General features: G+C 39.4%; 1 protein-coding gene across 12 annotated transcripts in view; it reads left to right on the top strand.

The window, feature by feature from the left end:
- CACNB4 (calcium voltage-gated channel auxiliary subunit beta 4) overlaps positions 1-16,145 on the top strand; it is a 248,047-nt gene that overhangs the window by 220,151 nt on the left and 11,751 nt on the right. For all 12 annotated transcript variants that reach the window (XM_073241450.1, XM_073241451.1, XM_073241457.1 and 9 more), the window contains 3 exons: positions 1,098-1,207; positions 6,273-6,424; positions 8,080-8,175. In XM_073241450.1, coding sequence (XP_073097551.1) covers positions 1,098-1,207; positions 6,273-6,424; positions 8,080-8,175 — 358 coding nt within the window. The remainder of the gene's footprint in view (positions 1-1,097; positions 1,208-6,272; positions 6,425-8,079; positions 8,176-16,145) is intronic.

Below are 16,145 nucleotides of genomic sequence, written 5' to 3'. Positions count from 1 at the left end.
CCCAAAATAGATGTGAGATGACATATAACTCGATAATTGTTGACAACTCTCCCTCCTCCATGCTCCAACCCCAGAGGAGTTCGTAAACAGAGAAGAATGGGTGCACTGGGTGTCAAGAGGTAGTAGGGGCAGTCCTGTCCTTGTCTCCTTCCTGGAACTGCCAAGCTCTGAAAATAAGATGGAGAAAGGCACATACTGGCAGTAATGGGCTTAGGGAGTTATTCTTTGCATTCTACAGGTAGATGATAATATGAAGTTGAGTGATCCCAGTTTAAAATTATGTTACAGGTATTCTCATTTGACAAACCATGTGCAAATAGACTCTTCTCTTCATTCCTTTGCAATTACTTTGCTTTGTTCTTTTCTTGCATGGCTGCAGGATACTTTCTAACTTACCAAAATCCTGGCACAATCCTTGCATTGCCCTCAACTATGGTGTCTTATGATTGTCCACCATCTGCATTCAAAATCATATGCAAATTGCTCAAGAATCTTGTGCTTGCAGAAAAGAAATCATGTTTTTGTTCTTAGAAATGAAACATTCCTCTGGGCCTGTGGACAAATGCTTTATCTGTCATGAATAAACTGTTGAGCACCAGGAATGCACCATAGCTACCAACTGGTTGATTATCTTTGATGATCCAAATGAAGAGGTTTTCCCCCTTCGGACCAGCAGCACTTATATGCTAGGGCAGAGCCTTTGTACTTCCTGAAGGTCTTTTCAAGAGCAAACAACTGTGAATTGTAGGGAAATTATATTGCTGCTTCCTATAAGGAACATGGTTTATTTGTATGTTTTAATTCTCTCCTGGTATGGTGCTCATTATACAGAGAATTTGGCAAAGCACACAATAGTGTAAAAGAGCTGCATTTTTAATACAGTAATATTTTTGTTAAATAGCGAAACCTTCCTCCATTCTGTTCTGCTTGTATTTTAATACTTGGCAAATCCTGTTTAAAAACTTGTAGCCAATGTTTATTATACTGTGGTTGCACTGTAGTATGTAAAGTGGTTATTAAGTACTGTGGTCATAAATCACTTGGACAGCCCCATAACATTTTTACTGGCTTGTTCTGTTCTGTGTTCCTATTCATAGGATATCAATAACAAGAGTGACAGCTGACATTTCTCTTGCTAAGAGGTCTGTCCTAAATAATCCCAGCAAGAGAGCAATAATTGAACGTTCGAACACCCGTTCCAGCTTAGGTAAGATGTTCAAATGTAGCATTCTCCGAGCTGTGCTATCTGACTGGGGTGACACTTGTTGCGTTCGTGAATGTCTTTTCCAATTTGTTCCCCATTCTGAATGGAGAAGCACTGATAAACTGAAGGGAATGCTATCCATGGAAAGGAAGGGAGCAGAGTTCTGCGGCAGCCAGAGCCTCCTCTCTCTCAGCTCTAGTCAATTAGCTAATTAGCAGTCTGGTGCGAGGAATCCTCAATGGACTCTCCTACTCTGTTATTGCCTGACCACATGAATCCACTCATCTCTGCTTTGCCCAAGCTGCTCAAAGAGGCTAACGATATCCGTCATACCTGAGTCACAGCTGACATGAAAGGAAATGAGATGTTCAGCCTTCTCAGATCTTCAGAAAAAAGCTAGGTAATGTGTTGTCAGTGTTGCTTCTGCTGTTAGCTGGTAGGCCCAGAAGAGCCACATCTGTAAGTGGAAATAGCAGTGAGGGGAAAATGGACGTTCCTATGGGCAGGATACTTACCTGATCTTAAACTACATAATGATGTAATTGACCTACTGCTACACTAATGACCCATTATTGACTGAGTCACTGTCTGAAGAGCTCTGCTGGGCAGAGGCAGAGATGGAAGTGGATTACAGACCTGCTGGATGCAGATATGATTCTAGCACTCGACCTACTGTGGGCAGAAGAAAGCTGGGTATAAACCCTGTTACCCCAAGAACATTCCATTGTCATTTCTCGGTCTCACTGAATCCATAGTGAACTTGCCCAGGGCTGAAACCCTCAGGGAAGACAAGCAGCCACCATTAATGACATGCAGGAAGTTTAAACTCAGAAAGCTTGCTGAAATTCACTGTATTGGAAAAGAGAAAGGCTGTATGTTGAGTTCATCAAGCCATACATGAGCAGGGCAGTGGAGGGAGGGAATCACCATCCATAGAAGTGAGTTCAGGCGGCTGGCAAATGGTAACATTCACCTCAAAAGCCTGTTTGTGGTTTCTGTGATGGCCAACAGTGGGGAAGTCCATTCATAACTCTAGGAGTTTCTTTTGCATCACATTTTGAGAGTTTTGCTTCCCTATGCCTTATGGGCAGAGTAGGAAAGATAGGACTCTCTTATGCCACCACATTTCTTAAATTACTGAAACAAACTATGATAGAAAACTAAAAAAAGTCCAAGATAGATTACATGCCCAAACATCTCATTAAGAATTTGTTGAAGGCTGTGCCTTGACCCTGAGGCAAGATTTATACAGATTGTAAAGAGGCCACAAAGTATCATTTATATATTCCTGGCATGGCATTGGCATGTAGTAATTGCTCAATAAATGTTTGTTGGATGGTTACTTTCTGAAAGAATGCTAAACATACCAATGAAACAGTTGTCAGTGCTTGTGAGGACAAGATCCAGGATACCAGTAGTTCTTTCTTTCGTCCTGTATGTAGAGCCTTCCACATATAGAGTGAAACACTTTTAAAGGCACAGTATTTTGACCTTGAGGAGGTGACAATGGCAGAGTTGATGATGATAAATCAGATTAGGTAACTGACTAAAGTCAAATATCATGGGTGACAGTCATGTCAAATTAGATTGAAGATTTCTCAGATAAGCACCTATTAGTCTCTGTTTTTCCATTTTCTACTCTCCTTCTCACTCCACACAGTGCCTTGACTTTTAACCCCTCCTTCCTCTGATGTATGATGAGAGGCTAAAGGACACTTAAAAGCATGAGCTCGGTTGCTAGACTAACCATCTGCACCAGCTAAGGAATTCATGGATACTATTTGAAGTCATTCTCTATAATCAGTCACCTGTTGTCAAGAGTAGTGGAATGAGTGGGGTGGAGTTAATATAAATATTGAGAGAAAAACAAGATAGATGCCAATTTACTGGTTTTAACTGTTACTCTGTAAAAATTCATATACCCACAACAATTGGGGTTAATTTCAGTCTGTTATAATAACTACTATGTGAGCCACTTATATCCATGTGCCTGCTTGTTAATGTACGTTTGTAGGTACGTTCATCAGATGTTAATTGAACACTTGTTATATGCCATGCCAGACTTAGGAAGCACAAATGTAACTGAGACAAAGTATCTTACCCATGAGCAAACAAAAAGGAGGTAAGGATGGTTAAAATACTTTCTGATAATAGAATTACGAGCAAAGAGCTAGGGGTATAAAGAAAGGTAGGGAGGAAGAGGTATCTGAGAAGACTCACAAAAGTTATATTTGAGCTGGTTCTTCAAGGCACACAAGAATGTACAAAGGTGTTGGCATATAAAAAAACATTGTGTATTGAGAAATGAGTGGTTTTGTGAAGAGCATGCTTAGACAAGGGGAGTAGATAGCATGGTTTGAGAGCAACAGAAGACCCTGAAAAAGCAAATTGAGGCCAGTGGCTTAAGCCTCCCAGTGTGCCTTGCTAAAGACACCTCCAAACTTGAGTCCATGAAATGTTAGTTCTGAAAGATACTACTGTTTGTTATACCCAAAATGCTTTCCATGGTCAGATAAATTTGGAAATTATGAACTAAACAGTTGGCAGGCTTCTTTACTGCAAGATTTCTTAGAGCCATAAGGATACAAAGGGTAAAGCCTCGTCTGAAATTCCAAGGGAATCTATTATAGTATGTAATATTTCCCTTGCAAAAGAACCCCCCTTTTCCCTTGGGACATCTTATGGGTTAGTGTTCCAAGGTACTCACTTTGGGAAATGTTGCTTTGAGCCCTAGGGAGTGAATTAAGCATTTGGATCTAAGAAAGAGTCCCAGTGACAGATGCTGGAGAGAGGTGGTCCAGATCAGCTGTGCTTCTTTCTGTTCTAGAAGTGTTCGCTGAGAGCCCTCCAGCAGCAGAGCCTGTGCATTCTCAGAGCTCATTTGTCTAGAATATGTTTATGATGAAATTTCCATTGGAACTCTTCTGAGAATCAGCCTGGGTAGTCAATACTGTTGAGTTTGGTTAGTTTTTCTTTAAGAAAATGAGTTGTGTAGATAAATATACCTTTCTCTTCCTCACATGTATAATTTATTTATTGTGTATTATCCAAATACTGGACCCACTCCAGGCCATAGTGTGGCCCTTAGCAGCCTCCTGGCCTGCACTGGTGGGTATCTCACTGCTCGTGCTGGAGTGCCCATTGCCCAAGAGTTCTGTGTTGGTTAAGCAGCAGGTGAGCCTGCCCTTTGCACCTGTTAAAAGCCACACTTACCTTATTGCTGGTGCAGAGTAAATAAGGCCCAGGTATTTCTCAGTCATTTACACAGAGACTCAGAGTACCTTAAGGGTTCTTTGTACCAGAGCAATCCAGCTTGTGTCACTCTGCCTTTTTGCTATTTCCAAAAATATTGTTTTAAGATTTGAAGCTTAAAGCAATAGAGACTTGTTCTAGAATACTCCTGGCCTGGAGTTACATTAAACCAGTGGCAGTTTAATGAAACCAACAGATGAAGAACATACCGCAACAGCCTGAGACTGAAACTTACTACAGTAAAAAAAATAAACTTTATTTTCAAAACTTCACTTAATAGAAAAACCTTTTTAAAATAACTGTTTCCAACATGTGAGAAAAAGGGACAAGTATCTTATTATCATTATGTGTATTATATGTAAAATATGATTTCAGAAGAATTTTGCAAATAGGCCTAATTTGTCCAAATTCTTTACATTGCTATCTTGAAAGCTAGTCACATTTCAAAGCAACATGCAATCCTTCAGGCTGTTATTATTGGATAATATGAAAGATGACAGATTCTTTTAACTCCTTAAATTCATACTTCTGATATAGATCATGTGTTGAACATCAGTGATTTTGTGGAAAATAAGAATTTTTATGGTATTATGCAAAGCTCAAGAAAATAGTTTCATAATGATTTTTAGCTTGATGATCCTACACACACCCTGTCAATCCGCTTGGTCTGGAAGGGAGAACATTTTGGTGGGTGGCATGGACTTGGATTTATACTTACACAGGATGAGCAAAGCAATCATGGGATTCTGGTATAAACCGTTTTCAGTGAGGATATTTAGAACAACATCACCTTTTTCCTAGGCCATCTTTGATAATTTAAATGAAGTAGCTTGGTCTACTTTGTGTAATTTGAACAGGATTACAATATTGTTAGGTCACACCTATAGCTAAAAGTAAGAATGAGCAAAAAGCAGAACAAAATCATCTCTCTGAAAATTAAATAGTCTAATTCAAACTTTAGACATCCAGTAAAACAATTTATAGAATAGATATTTTTAAAACTTGTCTGTTTCAGAAATCCGTATTATGTTTTTATAGATAATCTGTTTTGCTTAAAAAATAGCTGGATTGCGTTAGCCATTGCAAATAACTAGATTTTTCATTTGACCAGATTCACACACAGCTTTGGGTCACTTGGGAATTATAGCCAGCCAAATAGATTTGCGTCTACATGCTTTGCAGCATTTTAATATAATTGGTCTTAGTTTTTTGTTTTCTTAATACTGAATCATGCCTTAGAACAAGTCCACTAGCCCTAATACTTAAATTAAGACTTAGCAATATGCTAGTTGTAAGAGTAGACTCAGAACATTTAACCAGGAATACAAAAATGTGCATATCAGTCAAAACAGATGAATTGTAGGGATTTTAAAAATGTTTATCTATAAAATATTACTATGTAGGTTGTTCGTTAGAAATTTCAGTGTAATTTGCTCTCCATGTAATGTCGCTCCACACATGTATTTTGTTTTTTTCCTAAATATGGTTTCAACTTTATAAAAATAAAAGTTCTTTAGAAAAAGCAACAATCAAAAACAACACAGCTATATAAATAGCTAAATACTAGGGAAAGGCTAAAAAAAAAATAAAAGGCAAATCAAGAGATCTCAATTTTTTCCACCACTGTTTGGTTTTATACAAAACTCAACCCATCTCTTTCTCTTTAGAAAATATCTTAAGTCAGATAGTAATATGAAAATTCAAAATATTCTGTTTTGCAATAGAGACAAACGTATCTGAAAGAGGTACTATCTCTTAAAATATAATAACTAATTAATAAAAACAACCATAACCTGTTATTTTTTTCTCCTTTTAGCGGAAGTACAAAGTGAAATTGAAAGAATCTTTGAGTTGGCAAGATCTTTGCAACTGGTTGTTCTTGATGCAGACACCATCAATCACCCAGCACAACTTATAAAGACTTCTTTAGCACCAATTATTGTTCATGTAAAAGTCTCATCTCCAAAGGTAATTAGCTCATATCCGTCTTAAGGATTAGAAGCTAATTTCTTTTGAAATATTCCTGGCTCTGTGCTTGTTAGTGGGTAAGGAGAATGTCTTGTTGAGACACTTTTTAATGAGCACACTTTGTAATTCCCACAGTCTGTATAGATTCTAGAAATTCTAAGACAACAAATGAAGAACAGCCCATTCCTTCAAGAAGCTAATTGTCTATTGTGATTCCCCAACCTGTCAGTTATGCAAGAATGTAATAAAAACAAAAAATTAAGAAAGGTGAGGATAAGTTTAGCTTGTCAGAGACTGTAGTTTCTACCTTGGTAAATTTCTTGGCTAACATTGATTCTTGTATCACCTATATTCTTTCCCCAGCTGAGAGTGTATATATATATATATAGTTCAAGAAAGCTGTCTATATCATATGATATAAAATCTCTTTGGAAAAGTTATAGACCTTTACATTTGTGCTGAGGTTGGGTTCTTCAAGGAATATAAATACTTTGTGATTAAGAACAATGGGATAAAAAGTAAAGTGGGCCAGCCTCAAATTGGTCTCTTTTGATTTGGGTGTTCTATAATTTTTAAGAAGTGATGATGTTCTAAAAATCTAGTATGAGATAGATATCCTTGGGAGGTACTACCTTAATGAGTTTTCAGTGCCTCCAAGAGTGCCTTGTAGTGCTTACATGCCATTTCAACTTCCATGCAGAACAGGAGTCCCCGCTCATGGGTGGAGAACATTTACAGAAGCAGTGCCCTTCTTCCAGCTCTCTGAGATCCTCAGCCTCCCTCTCTCCAGGCACTCATTCTGCTTTGGATGAGTTGGGAAATCCCGACCAAACCCCTTTGGGAAATCATTAGAATGCGTTGAAACTGCCTTGACTACCTGGAGGTCTCCTTGTTCCAGAACTGGAGGGGAATTCAAGCATCCTTTGCTACAGTGGAATCGATTTCAATCCCTCTTGCCCCTTGTCCCAGACACCATAGAACCCCAAAGTGCAGAAATGGGGGCTCTCAGGATGTATGTGCTGAGATATCATAGAGACGCATACTGTTTTGTGGGGAGGCCATGTTTCAGCTAAGAAAATAATTTAAGGGAGGGGGAAGTATGTGGCAAAGTAGTTATAGCAGTGCTCCGAAAACATAGATGTATCCCTGGTTTATATGTGGCAATATACAAGTGCAAATGTTTTGTCTGGATTTCTATATGAAATCATCTTAGTAATGTAAAGGTAAACTGGAATGCCCTAGTAATTATCAGTGACAAAAAGGACCAAATATATAAATGATGCTGATATTTATTTGATATTGAGATAGTGAACCAAAATGTAATTCACCTGAATTTGGACAGTAATGACCCAGTACAAATCAGTTCCTCCCCTTTTGCAGGGCTTTCTTTGAAATCTCTGAGTAAAATCTAAGGTGGCAACTCAAGATCCCACCAAGACCTTAGCTCAAAAATAGGATAAACTTAATCAAATCCACTATAACTGAAACCCAGTGTAAGGGGATGATGTTATCACAGAATTTATGTACACGATTTGTCACAGCGCATTTACTCTCTACTAATACTCAGAGCTAAACAGACTATAAAAAAGGTTTGATTTATTTAGTTTTCTTTACTCTTGTTGACAGTATCTCTGTTTCATGTCTTCGTCCGTCAGGTTTTACAGCGGTTGATTAAATCTAGAGGAAAGTCCCAAAGTAAACACTTAAACGTTCAACTGGTGGCAGCTGATAAACTTGCCCAATGCCCCCCAGTAAGTACTATCATTTTTTGTCTTAATTTTTCTTGACTAGTTAGGAGAGGGTGGTGTTTTGTTTTTTTTCTTCGTATTAGCGTCGCCACTTTTATTCTGGAATGATGGGGAATGATGGTACGTTGTCATAAACCCAAAGGATTTCTTGGACCAAACTGCATGCAGAAGGGGTGGTGTCTGCCATGTACTAAGAATGAACTTAGTGTCCAGTGTCTGATGTCCTTACTGCCAACCTTGATCACCTCTCAGACACTCAGCAAACTACTTAATCAAGTCATGTGGACAATTTTATGAAAAGAACAAATAAAACATACCAATTTGATTTTCCTTTAACTTTTCTGCCAGAAAGTTCTAGTAGGCATGAAAGGTTTGACATTGCAGGTTGAGAATTTATTGGAACCAGAAGAGCCCTATGGTGATAGCAGATGAAGAGGTCAGCTTAAGTAAAATGAAAAAGCATACTACAGCACTTTTCTCCTTGTGCCCTTGCCAGAAAACAGCTGCTGAGTTGGAAGCCAAGCAAATGGCAAGGGGGTGGGGATGGAGGAGGGGGTTGGGCAGGGCGGTGGCAGGTAACTGCTATCAAATTGGTCACCAATGGCCCATCAGTGTCTACACCTGCTCAGCTTACTATTTGTGTGCCTATGTTTCTTTAAGGGAAGTAACTGTCTTTCCTACTGATCTAATACAGTAGATTTTTTTAATATACTTGTATAAGGATCATTTGTGCTCTGTGGAAGCATAAAATCCAATTCAGATGTTTGGAGAGGCAATACAGTGTAGCTTTTGAAAGTATAGACTCTGGAGCCAGATTGCTTATGTTCAAATCAACACTGAGTAGTTATATACTCTTAAGCAAATACCTACTTCATTGAGTTAGTATAAAGACTCAATGAGCGAATTGAGTAAAGGTCTTAAAGCAGAGCCTGGCACATAATACATAGCATCTAAATACTGGTGTTGTAATCACTGGATATACTTTGCACAATTCCTTGACTAACTTGTCAGGCTCTGTAATGATCTGTGCCTGTCTGATTCACTGTCTCTCGGTTCCCTATCATGGTAGGCCCACAATAATTATTTATTGAATGAGTGAATGAATGAAAAGATATACAGGCAATAAAAGTTAGAATGCATCCTTGAATTAGATGTTTACAATGGGCCAGACACTGCTAGTTGCTTTATACAGACTACCTCTAGTCCTCACTGTTCCCTAGTAAGTGGGCACTGTTATCCCCATTTTGTAGATGAAGAACTGAAGAGAGGTTAAATGACTTTCCAAAAGTCACACAAATTAGGTGGAGATTTAGGTTTATGTGGCTTCAAAGCCAATTTCCTCTTGTCGCAGGCCCACCCACCTATACAAACACACCTGGTTACCTGCCTACAGATAATTGGGATTGCTTGGAGTCTAGAGTACTATGCTAAGAAGCCTGACTTCTCACTGCCTGCTAACAAAGTGCACTTACACAATGGAATGTGTGATTAAAGCCCTGAGCAAATACAGAAGAATGATTACCCAGCTCCTGTCTATAATGCTTGCCAGTTGAAGGGACCCTGTACTCAGTAGCTACCAAAAGCCGGACCTATGCTGTTGTTTCCAATTTTTAGAGCAATCTTATAAAGAGAGTTGTATCAACTTGGGTTTTCTGAGAAGCAGATACCTGAAAGTGAAAACACCTGTGAGAGATAAAAGAGAAAGGTGACAGACCGGAAAGGGGAAGAGCTTTTGGACCTGATTCGGGTCTGATCCTGTGAAAGGGAAGGGGGAATGATAGGAGGAGGGAGACTGGGTAGGAGGAGCCTCAGACTGTGAGGCTCCTTTGTGGCGTGTTGGGTACGTGGTGGCAGGACTGGTCAGGCTCCAGTCCCGGTGCTGTGCTGGGAGCAGCCCGGGGAGCGCATGGCCTTGGCTTGAATGCTGTGGTGGTTCCAGAGGGTGCAGCAGCTGCAGGCTGTTGACTACACTCATCATAGCAGGTTCTCACTCAAGAGGAAACTTGAGCGAGCGCCTCTGTGGCCGCCCGAGTAAACAGCATTACGTACTTTCTAGAGGAGGAAGCTAAATCCCAAGTAAGAAACTTTTGGAAGTAACAGTTAATTAGTAAATGAGCCCTAAGATTCAACCCTAAATCTGTTTGACTTCAGCAAACACCTGGCCACTGTCCTGCTGTATATATAGCTGTGTAGTGGAGATGAATCACTAGTCCCCAACTTTGCTGTATAAGAAATACCTCATTTTCTACATTGATCCCCACCCCACTTGGGCTGCAGGATATTCAGCCATGCTTGCTGCTGTCTTTACCCTAATCCAGGGCAGAACAAAGACCCCAAGTGGTAAGAGTAGGGTTGGTGAGGAAGTTGAGGGGGTGGCAGGAGGAGGGGGAGAAAATTCTAGACAAGTACACGTGGTCCTTAAGGATGGATGTTCTACTGCATTAGGCCTCATCCGGAATAGGGAATCTTTGGCAAGGCAGGGAGACGCATGGCCCCTCCTCTCTGAGGCATTGGCAAGGAAGTTCCTTTCTTTTCTCTGACTGCGGAGGGGAGGTGTTTTTCTCTTTTCCCCTCCTGTTGCTATTAAAGGAACTTCCTCTCTGCATTTGTTGTATGCAAAAGAATCGCCACCTTCTTCTGTTTTGTTGCCTTGCTGCGTGCTAGGGATACAAAGGTAGGATATTCCCACGTTCAAGGAGTATATATATATATATTCCTATAAGATAACAGCCGGCTAAGTCAACTCTTGGCAAACAATTCGGTAGATCATGAATACAGGTAAATCTCATGTAGATTAAAAGAGTGGTTTGGTTTAGATCAGGATTTCTCCACCTATTGACATTTTAGGTTGGAAAATTGTTATGGGGACCTGTCCTGTGCATTGTGAGATGTTTAGTGGCATCCTTGGCCAGTAACAACCCCCAAGTTTGATAAACAAAAAATATCTCAAGACACTGCCAAATGTCCCCTAGGGAAAAAATATCGTCTCTGGCTAAGAACTGGTTTAGATGAATACATACACAATTTTGGTTAATTATGTTATAAAAACTTTCGGTAAATAATTCCTTGAGTTGGATTTTAGGTGAATTGAACTTTTTTGTTAATTTGGTATTTTCATGAGAATGAATTTATGAACCTCTTTTCCTAATAATTACTAGAGAAAATGCTTGTGTCTTATTACACAGATGTATTTTAGCTTCTGCAAGGGTTGATAACGGAATAGTTGTGTATGTAGTACAACTTGTTACATCTGAAATAAGCAGAATCAAGAAAAGATATGTGCATCTTAAATAATGCTGTGAGCTGCCTTAGGACTGGTCCGCATGTCAGGAATCTCAAACACCCTCATGGGAAGACAGCCTTTACCCATCATTAGCTCATCAGGATAAACACTTCCTTGTTTTATATAATTGGTCAGATAACCTGGAATTTTAAACAAGCAGTCTGGGTAAGCAAGGTTACCTTGTATTTAATATTTTCTAAATACTGTATATATTATAACCACGGTCATTTGATATTTGGAAAGCACTTATAATGCTAAGAAGGAATTGTATATTCTGTTTTTTGGTAAGTGTGAAGAAAAATCTTCAGATTATAAACACTAGTAGCAGTCTAAAAATGTGGCTGTATTTGTCCCTGCTTTACTTCCAGACCATAATTAAAATTGTCATCCAAAGACTGGTGATCATTGTGCCATTTTAGTTCCTCTAGAAGCATTTGCAACTTGCTTAATTGGCCACTGCATCTCCAATCTGAAGAGCCAGCAAATTAGACTGGCAGAGTCTCACAGAGCTAAGAAATTAAAGGCAGCAGTCTTCAGAAAGGGAAGTCTGAAAAGAGTATGGAAAAATGTTAACTCTCTGTAGCCAGAAAATGAGTCCTAGACTTAGGGACTATTGAAGAAGCAAAAAGGGACCCAGTGTAATATTTCCTGGAGTGTGTCCTTCCCAACATGGGCTCCATGCAATGTCAAGGTGTTAGGGGGAAAGAGCTCTGATACCAAAAATGTTTGAGAAAACACTCATGTAAACAAAGATAGATTGGTTTCTTGACTGCAGAAAGCTTAATATGCTAATATGCATCTGGTTGTTTCCATTAGGATAGATAGTATGCAGTGTTTCCTCTGCATTTTGGCTGTAGAATCATTTTTCCACAGAGCATCCTATAGATCTAGTGTTTCATGGAGCACTTCTAGGGAAAGACTGTCCAAACTCCTCATTTTACAGATGAGGGACTGAGATCAAGAGAGGTGAACTGGCTTTCCAAAGGTCATACGCCTTGGCCCAAATCAGCATAAGATCTCTGTCTTTTCACCTAGTGAATGGCAACAGACTGGTAATTATATATTCTCCTGGGAAGGAAATCATGAGTTTCATGGATAAGCCTTCTTCTAAGAGAGGGGTCAGCAATCAGTTTTAGTAAGGGACCAAATAGTAAATATTTTAACCTTTGTCTTCTTTGCAAATGGTCCTCTTTACAAAACTACTCAACTCTGCCTTGGTAGCAGGAAAGCAGCCATATCATACATAAGTGAATAGCAGGTCCACTTTGTTTATAGAAGCAGGAAGCCGGCTCAAATAGCCAGCCCACCAAAGTTGTCACCTTTGTTCTAGAACAAGGTTCTGTTTATCTATTACTGTACAATAAACTACTCCAAAACTTAGTGAGCTCCAGCAATGATGACTTGGTGGTATTCAGCAGGTGGCTAACCTGGACCCTTAGCAGGGGAGGCTGGAGGGCTGGACTCAGCTAGTTCCTTTCCCTCCCTGCAGTCTCAGGGCCTTTCCACAGGATCGCTCCAACAGGGATAACAGTCTTCTTATATGCCAACTCCCAGGGCTCCAAGAGCAAGTATTCCAATCTCTTTGCTTAGATTCTGGGCATAGATACTGGCACAGCATTTCTTCCACAGTGTTCTGCTAGTCAAAGGAGTCAGAGAGGCTCCCCATTCAAAGAGAGGGGACAGACACCCTCCATTTCAATGCAGGGAATATCAAAGAATTTGTGGTCATTTTAAATCTGCCACAGACCAAAAGATGTGCTGGGAGAATGAACTACTGAATAGGCTCTGGAAGGAGGAGGGCTTTCCTTCATTGCCCACTCTGAATTCACAGAAGAAAAAGTGGGATGCAGACAGAAAAGGGGTCTGTGAGACTAGGACCATGAGCCCAATTCACATATTATATTTTATATGGCTAACCTGTATTTGAATTTGGAATTTACATCTGTACATTATATTGTTACACTTCATTTTGCTCCTACCGGGTCACAGAACCCGGTTTCAGAGAAACTGAAAACAGGCCATTTTAAGAAGGCCAAAGTACAGTGGTAATAAGAATTACGCAATACAGAGTGAGAAAAGCAGATAGGCAGACAATTGAATATATAAATGAAATGTAATCCTTTAATCCTACTTAGTTACAAGCTGGCTTGTGTTACCAAAAGCTGACCCTGTGGCTCCTTTGAGCTGTGTAATTTTTGTGTGCTAGCAAGATGACACCGATCGCGCTCTCTGCGAGAGGGGACTCATCTCCTCCACACAATCTTGCAAACCTCTAACATTACAGTAACCATAGTAGTTCGCTACTATCACCCTTTAAAATTTCCATTGCTGGATGGACTCAGATTTATTCTATTAAACACAAGAACGCTGACATAAATTATAGTGCCCAGTATCCTTGATCATATTGCTGTCACAGTAGTAATTTTCCACTGCCCTTTTCCAGTAATTTTATTTAAATTATTTAGAATCATATGGATTCACCTGTCTGTCTGAAGTACCATTCCCACTGGTCTGCTCATTACTACAGAGCCTCTGGCTGTTCATAGTTTAGTCCTCAACACAGCTTTTGAAAAAGAATATAATTGATTTCAGAAGTTTTCTTCATAAAACAGGGCCATATGGGACTTAGTTTCTCTCAGGCCAAAGAAGACTACTCTTGTTGCAGGGATTCCAGCCACCCACCTCACATATACGAAGTTTGGGAGAGTGCCCTCCCACCAATGCTGTGATTTAAAGCATTGAATTAGTATGAATTTAACAAAAACACTTGGTGCCTTTTCTGTGGACAATAACATTGTAGATATGGCTATAATCTCTGAAAAATAAGAATGGACAGGATAGAGGGATGTGGTGAGGAAACTGGTTGGGTTCATAATGAAGAGAACTAGAAGGGATCAGCATCAGTGATATTCTTTGCCTTCGTGTTTTTCCCACTGATTAGATGGCAAGAATTCTGCTTGTGTTTCCCCTTTAGCTCATTAAAGTGGAAACCATGTCTGAAACTAATTGCTAGGGCCCCAGAATATTGGTAGGCTTCTCTTTATCCCTATAAAACCTCCTAAACCTTCCCAGATCCCTTTAACCTACAGACCAGTTTCCTGTCACTGGTTGACCAGTGAGTTAAGCACTCAGGATTTCAAAAACATTAAAAATATAAAGAATGGAGTTTTGATATCAAAGAAACATTGGCTGTTTTATAATTATCATTACTTATTTGCCATTCATCCATTTTATTTTACTGCATAGCATTTGTCGGTCATTTTTTTTTTAATGGTGGCAGATTAAGGATTTCTGTGTTCCAATAGCAAAGAAGTAACAGTATGCTCACCCCTATTATTTCTGTTTTCCACTTAGAAATAGGAAAGATGCCCACATGAGGTTTTATCTGTGCCCAACAAATAAATGTAAAGCAATGCATACACTATGGAGAGCTCATATATATTTAATCTTCTGACTAGCTAATATTTAGTAATGCATCAACTTAGAAGTTAAAACTAAACTACAAAATTAATTTCTAAGTTTCATAAGCATTTTATTTAAAAATGTTCAATAGTAACTTCCTAGATAAAACATGAGAAATTATGTGTTTAGTTTTAATGAGAATCTCCCCTCCATGCTATAAAGTTTGTATTCAGTCATCCAGACAGACTTGCCCACTTCTTCTCTCTGTCTTCCCTCCAAAAAGAATGTAAACGAATAAATGGAATCTGCTTCAGTTCTCAATGTGAGAACTGACAAGTGCTATCTTCTGTAAAAACTAGGGTAACCGACCATTCCAGTTCTCCCTGAATTTTCCAGATTTTTGGTACTGATAGGCCCAAGTACCCAGAAGCACTCAGTCCTGTGTAAACCAGGTTGGCTGCTCTAAATCAGATGCCTTCTCTAGGAAAGTTTGTGATACTCTGGGAGTGAAGAGCCAGACAGATCATTAAGTATTATTACTATCATTAAATTGTTATAACTGTCATTCAGAATTTTTCAAAAGATATTGCAGATCTTCATTTCCATTTTATTCAGTTTCACTCTTTCTCTCTCTTCTTCTTCCTTGTCACTTTAGTTCTCTGAACTCTTGGGTGAGCCAGAGGCATGTTTCTCACTCTTGTTTGTAATGCTTTAGTTTTTAATTTGCCTGAAAAAGTTTATCCAGAAAAGAGACCTACTGTGTCTAGTTTTCTGATGGTTTATTTTGACTCCTCTGTTCACTCCTTATTTACTTTGGCAGCTACATTATTTCTGCCCACCTCAGCTGAAGACACTGTCCCGTCACAGAATGTCAGAGGCATTTGCCGTGGCAGTCCTTTGACAATAGCGTAAATGCTTATCTCTGTAGTCACCAAGGGCATGGTCTCGTTGAGTGGGGAACTGTCACGGCCTGTGACTGTCCCATCACCCACACCCTCTTCTGCTGATTATAGCTCTCCAAGTCCATATCCCACACTGAAGGCCTCATGTACTGCACAGTAAGGAGTGAACTAGACTTGAATCTTTAAGCTGATGAAAAATTGGCAAGGCTGGTTTGCATAATTCATTAGGCTGCTTCTCTTTGAATTTTGTGCATAATTTTTAAAAAATTTCCCCTTTACACTCACTTTCTAACACTCTGGTCTAATCAGCTGTGTTATTTTCTAAACAGTTGAAAAGAAAAATTGTCACAGATACACAGGCTGTGAAATTCTTCTTAGTTGAAAAT

Source organism: Manis javanica, chromosome 7, assembly GCF_040802235.1.
Source record: "Manis javanica isolate MJ-LG chromosome 7, MJ_LKY, whole genome shotgun sequence".
In the NCBI taxonomy this organism is placed as follows: domain Eukaryota; kingdom Metazoa; phylum Chordata; class Mammalia; order Pholidota; family Manidae; genus Manis; species Manis javanica.
The sequence above is the reverse complement of the archived record's forward strand: the minus strand, read 5'-3'. Positions and strand labels throughout refer to the sequence as shown.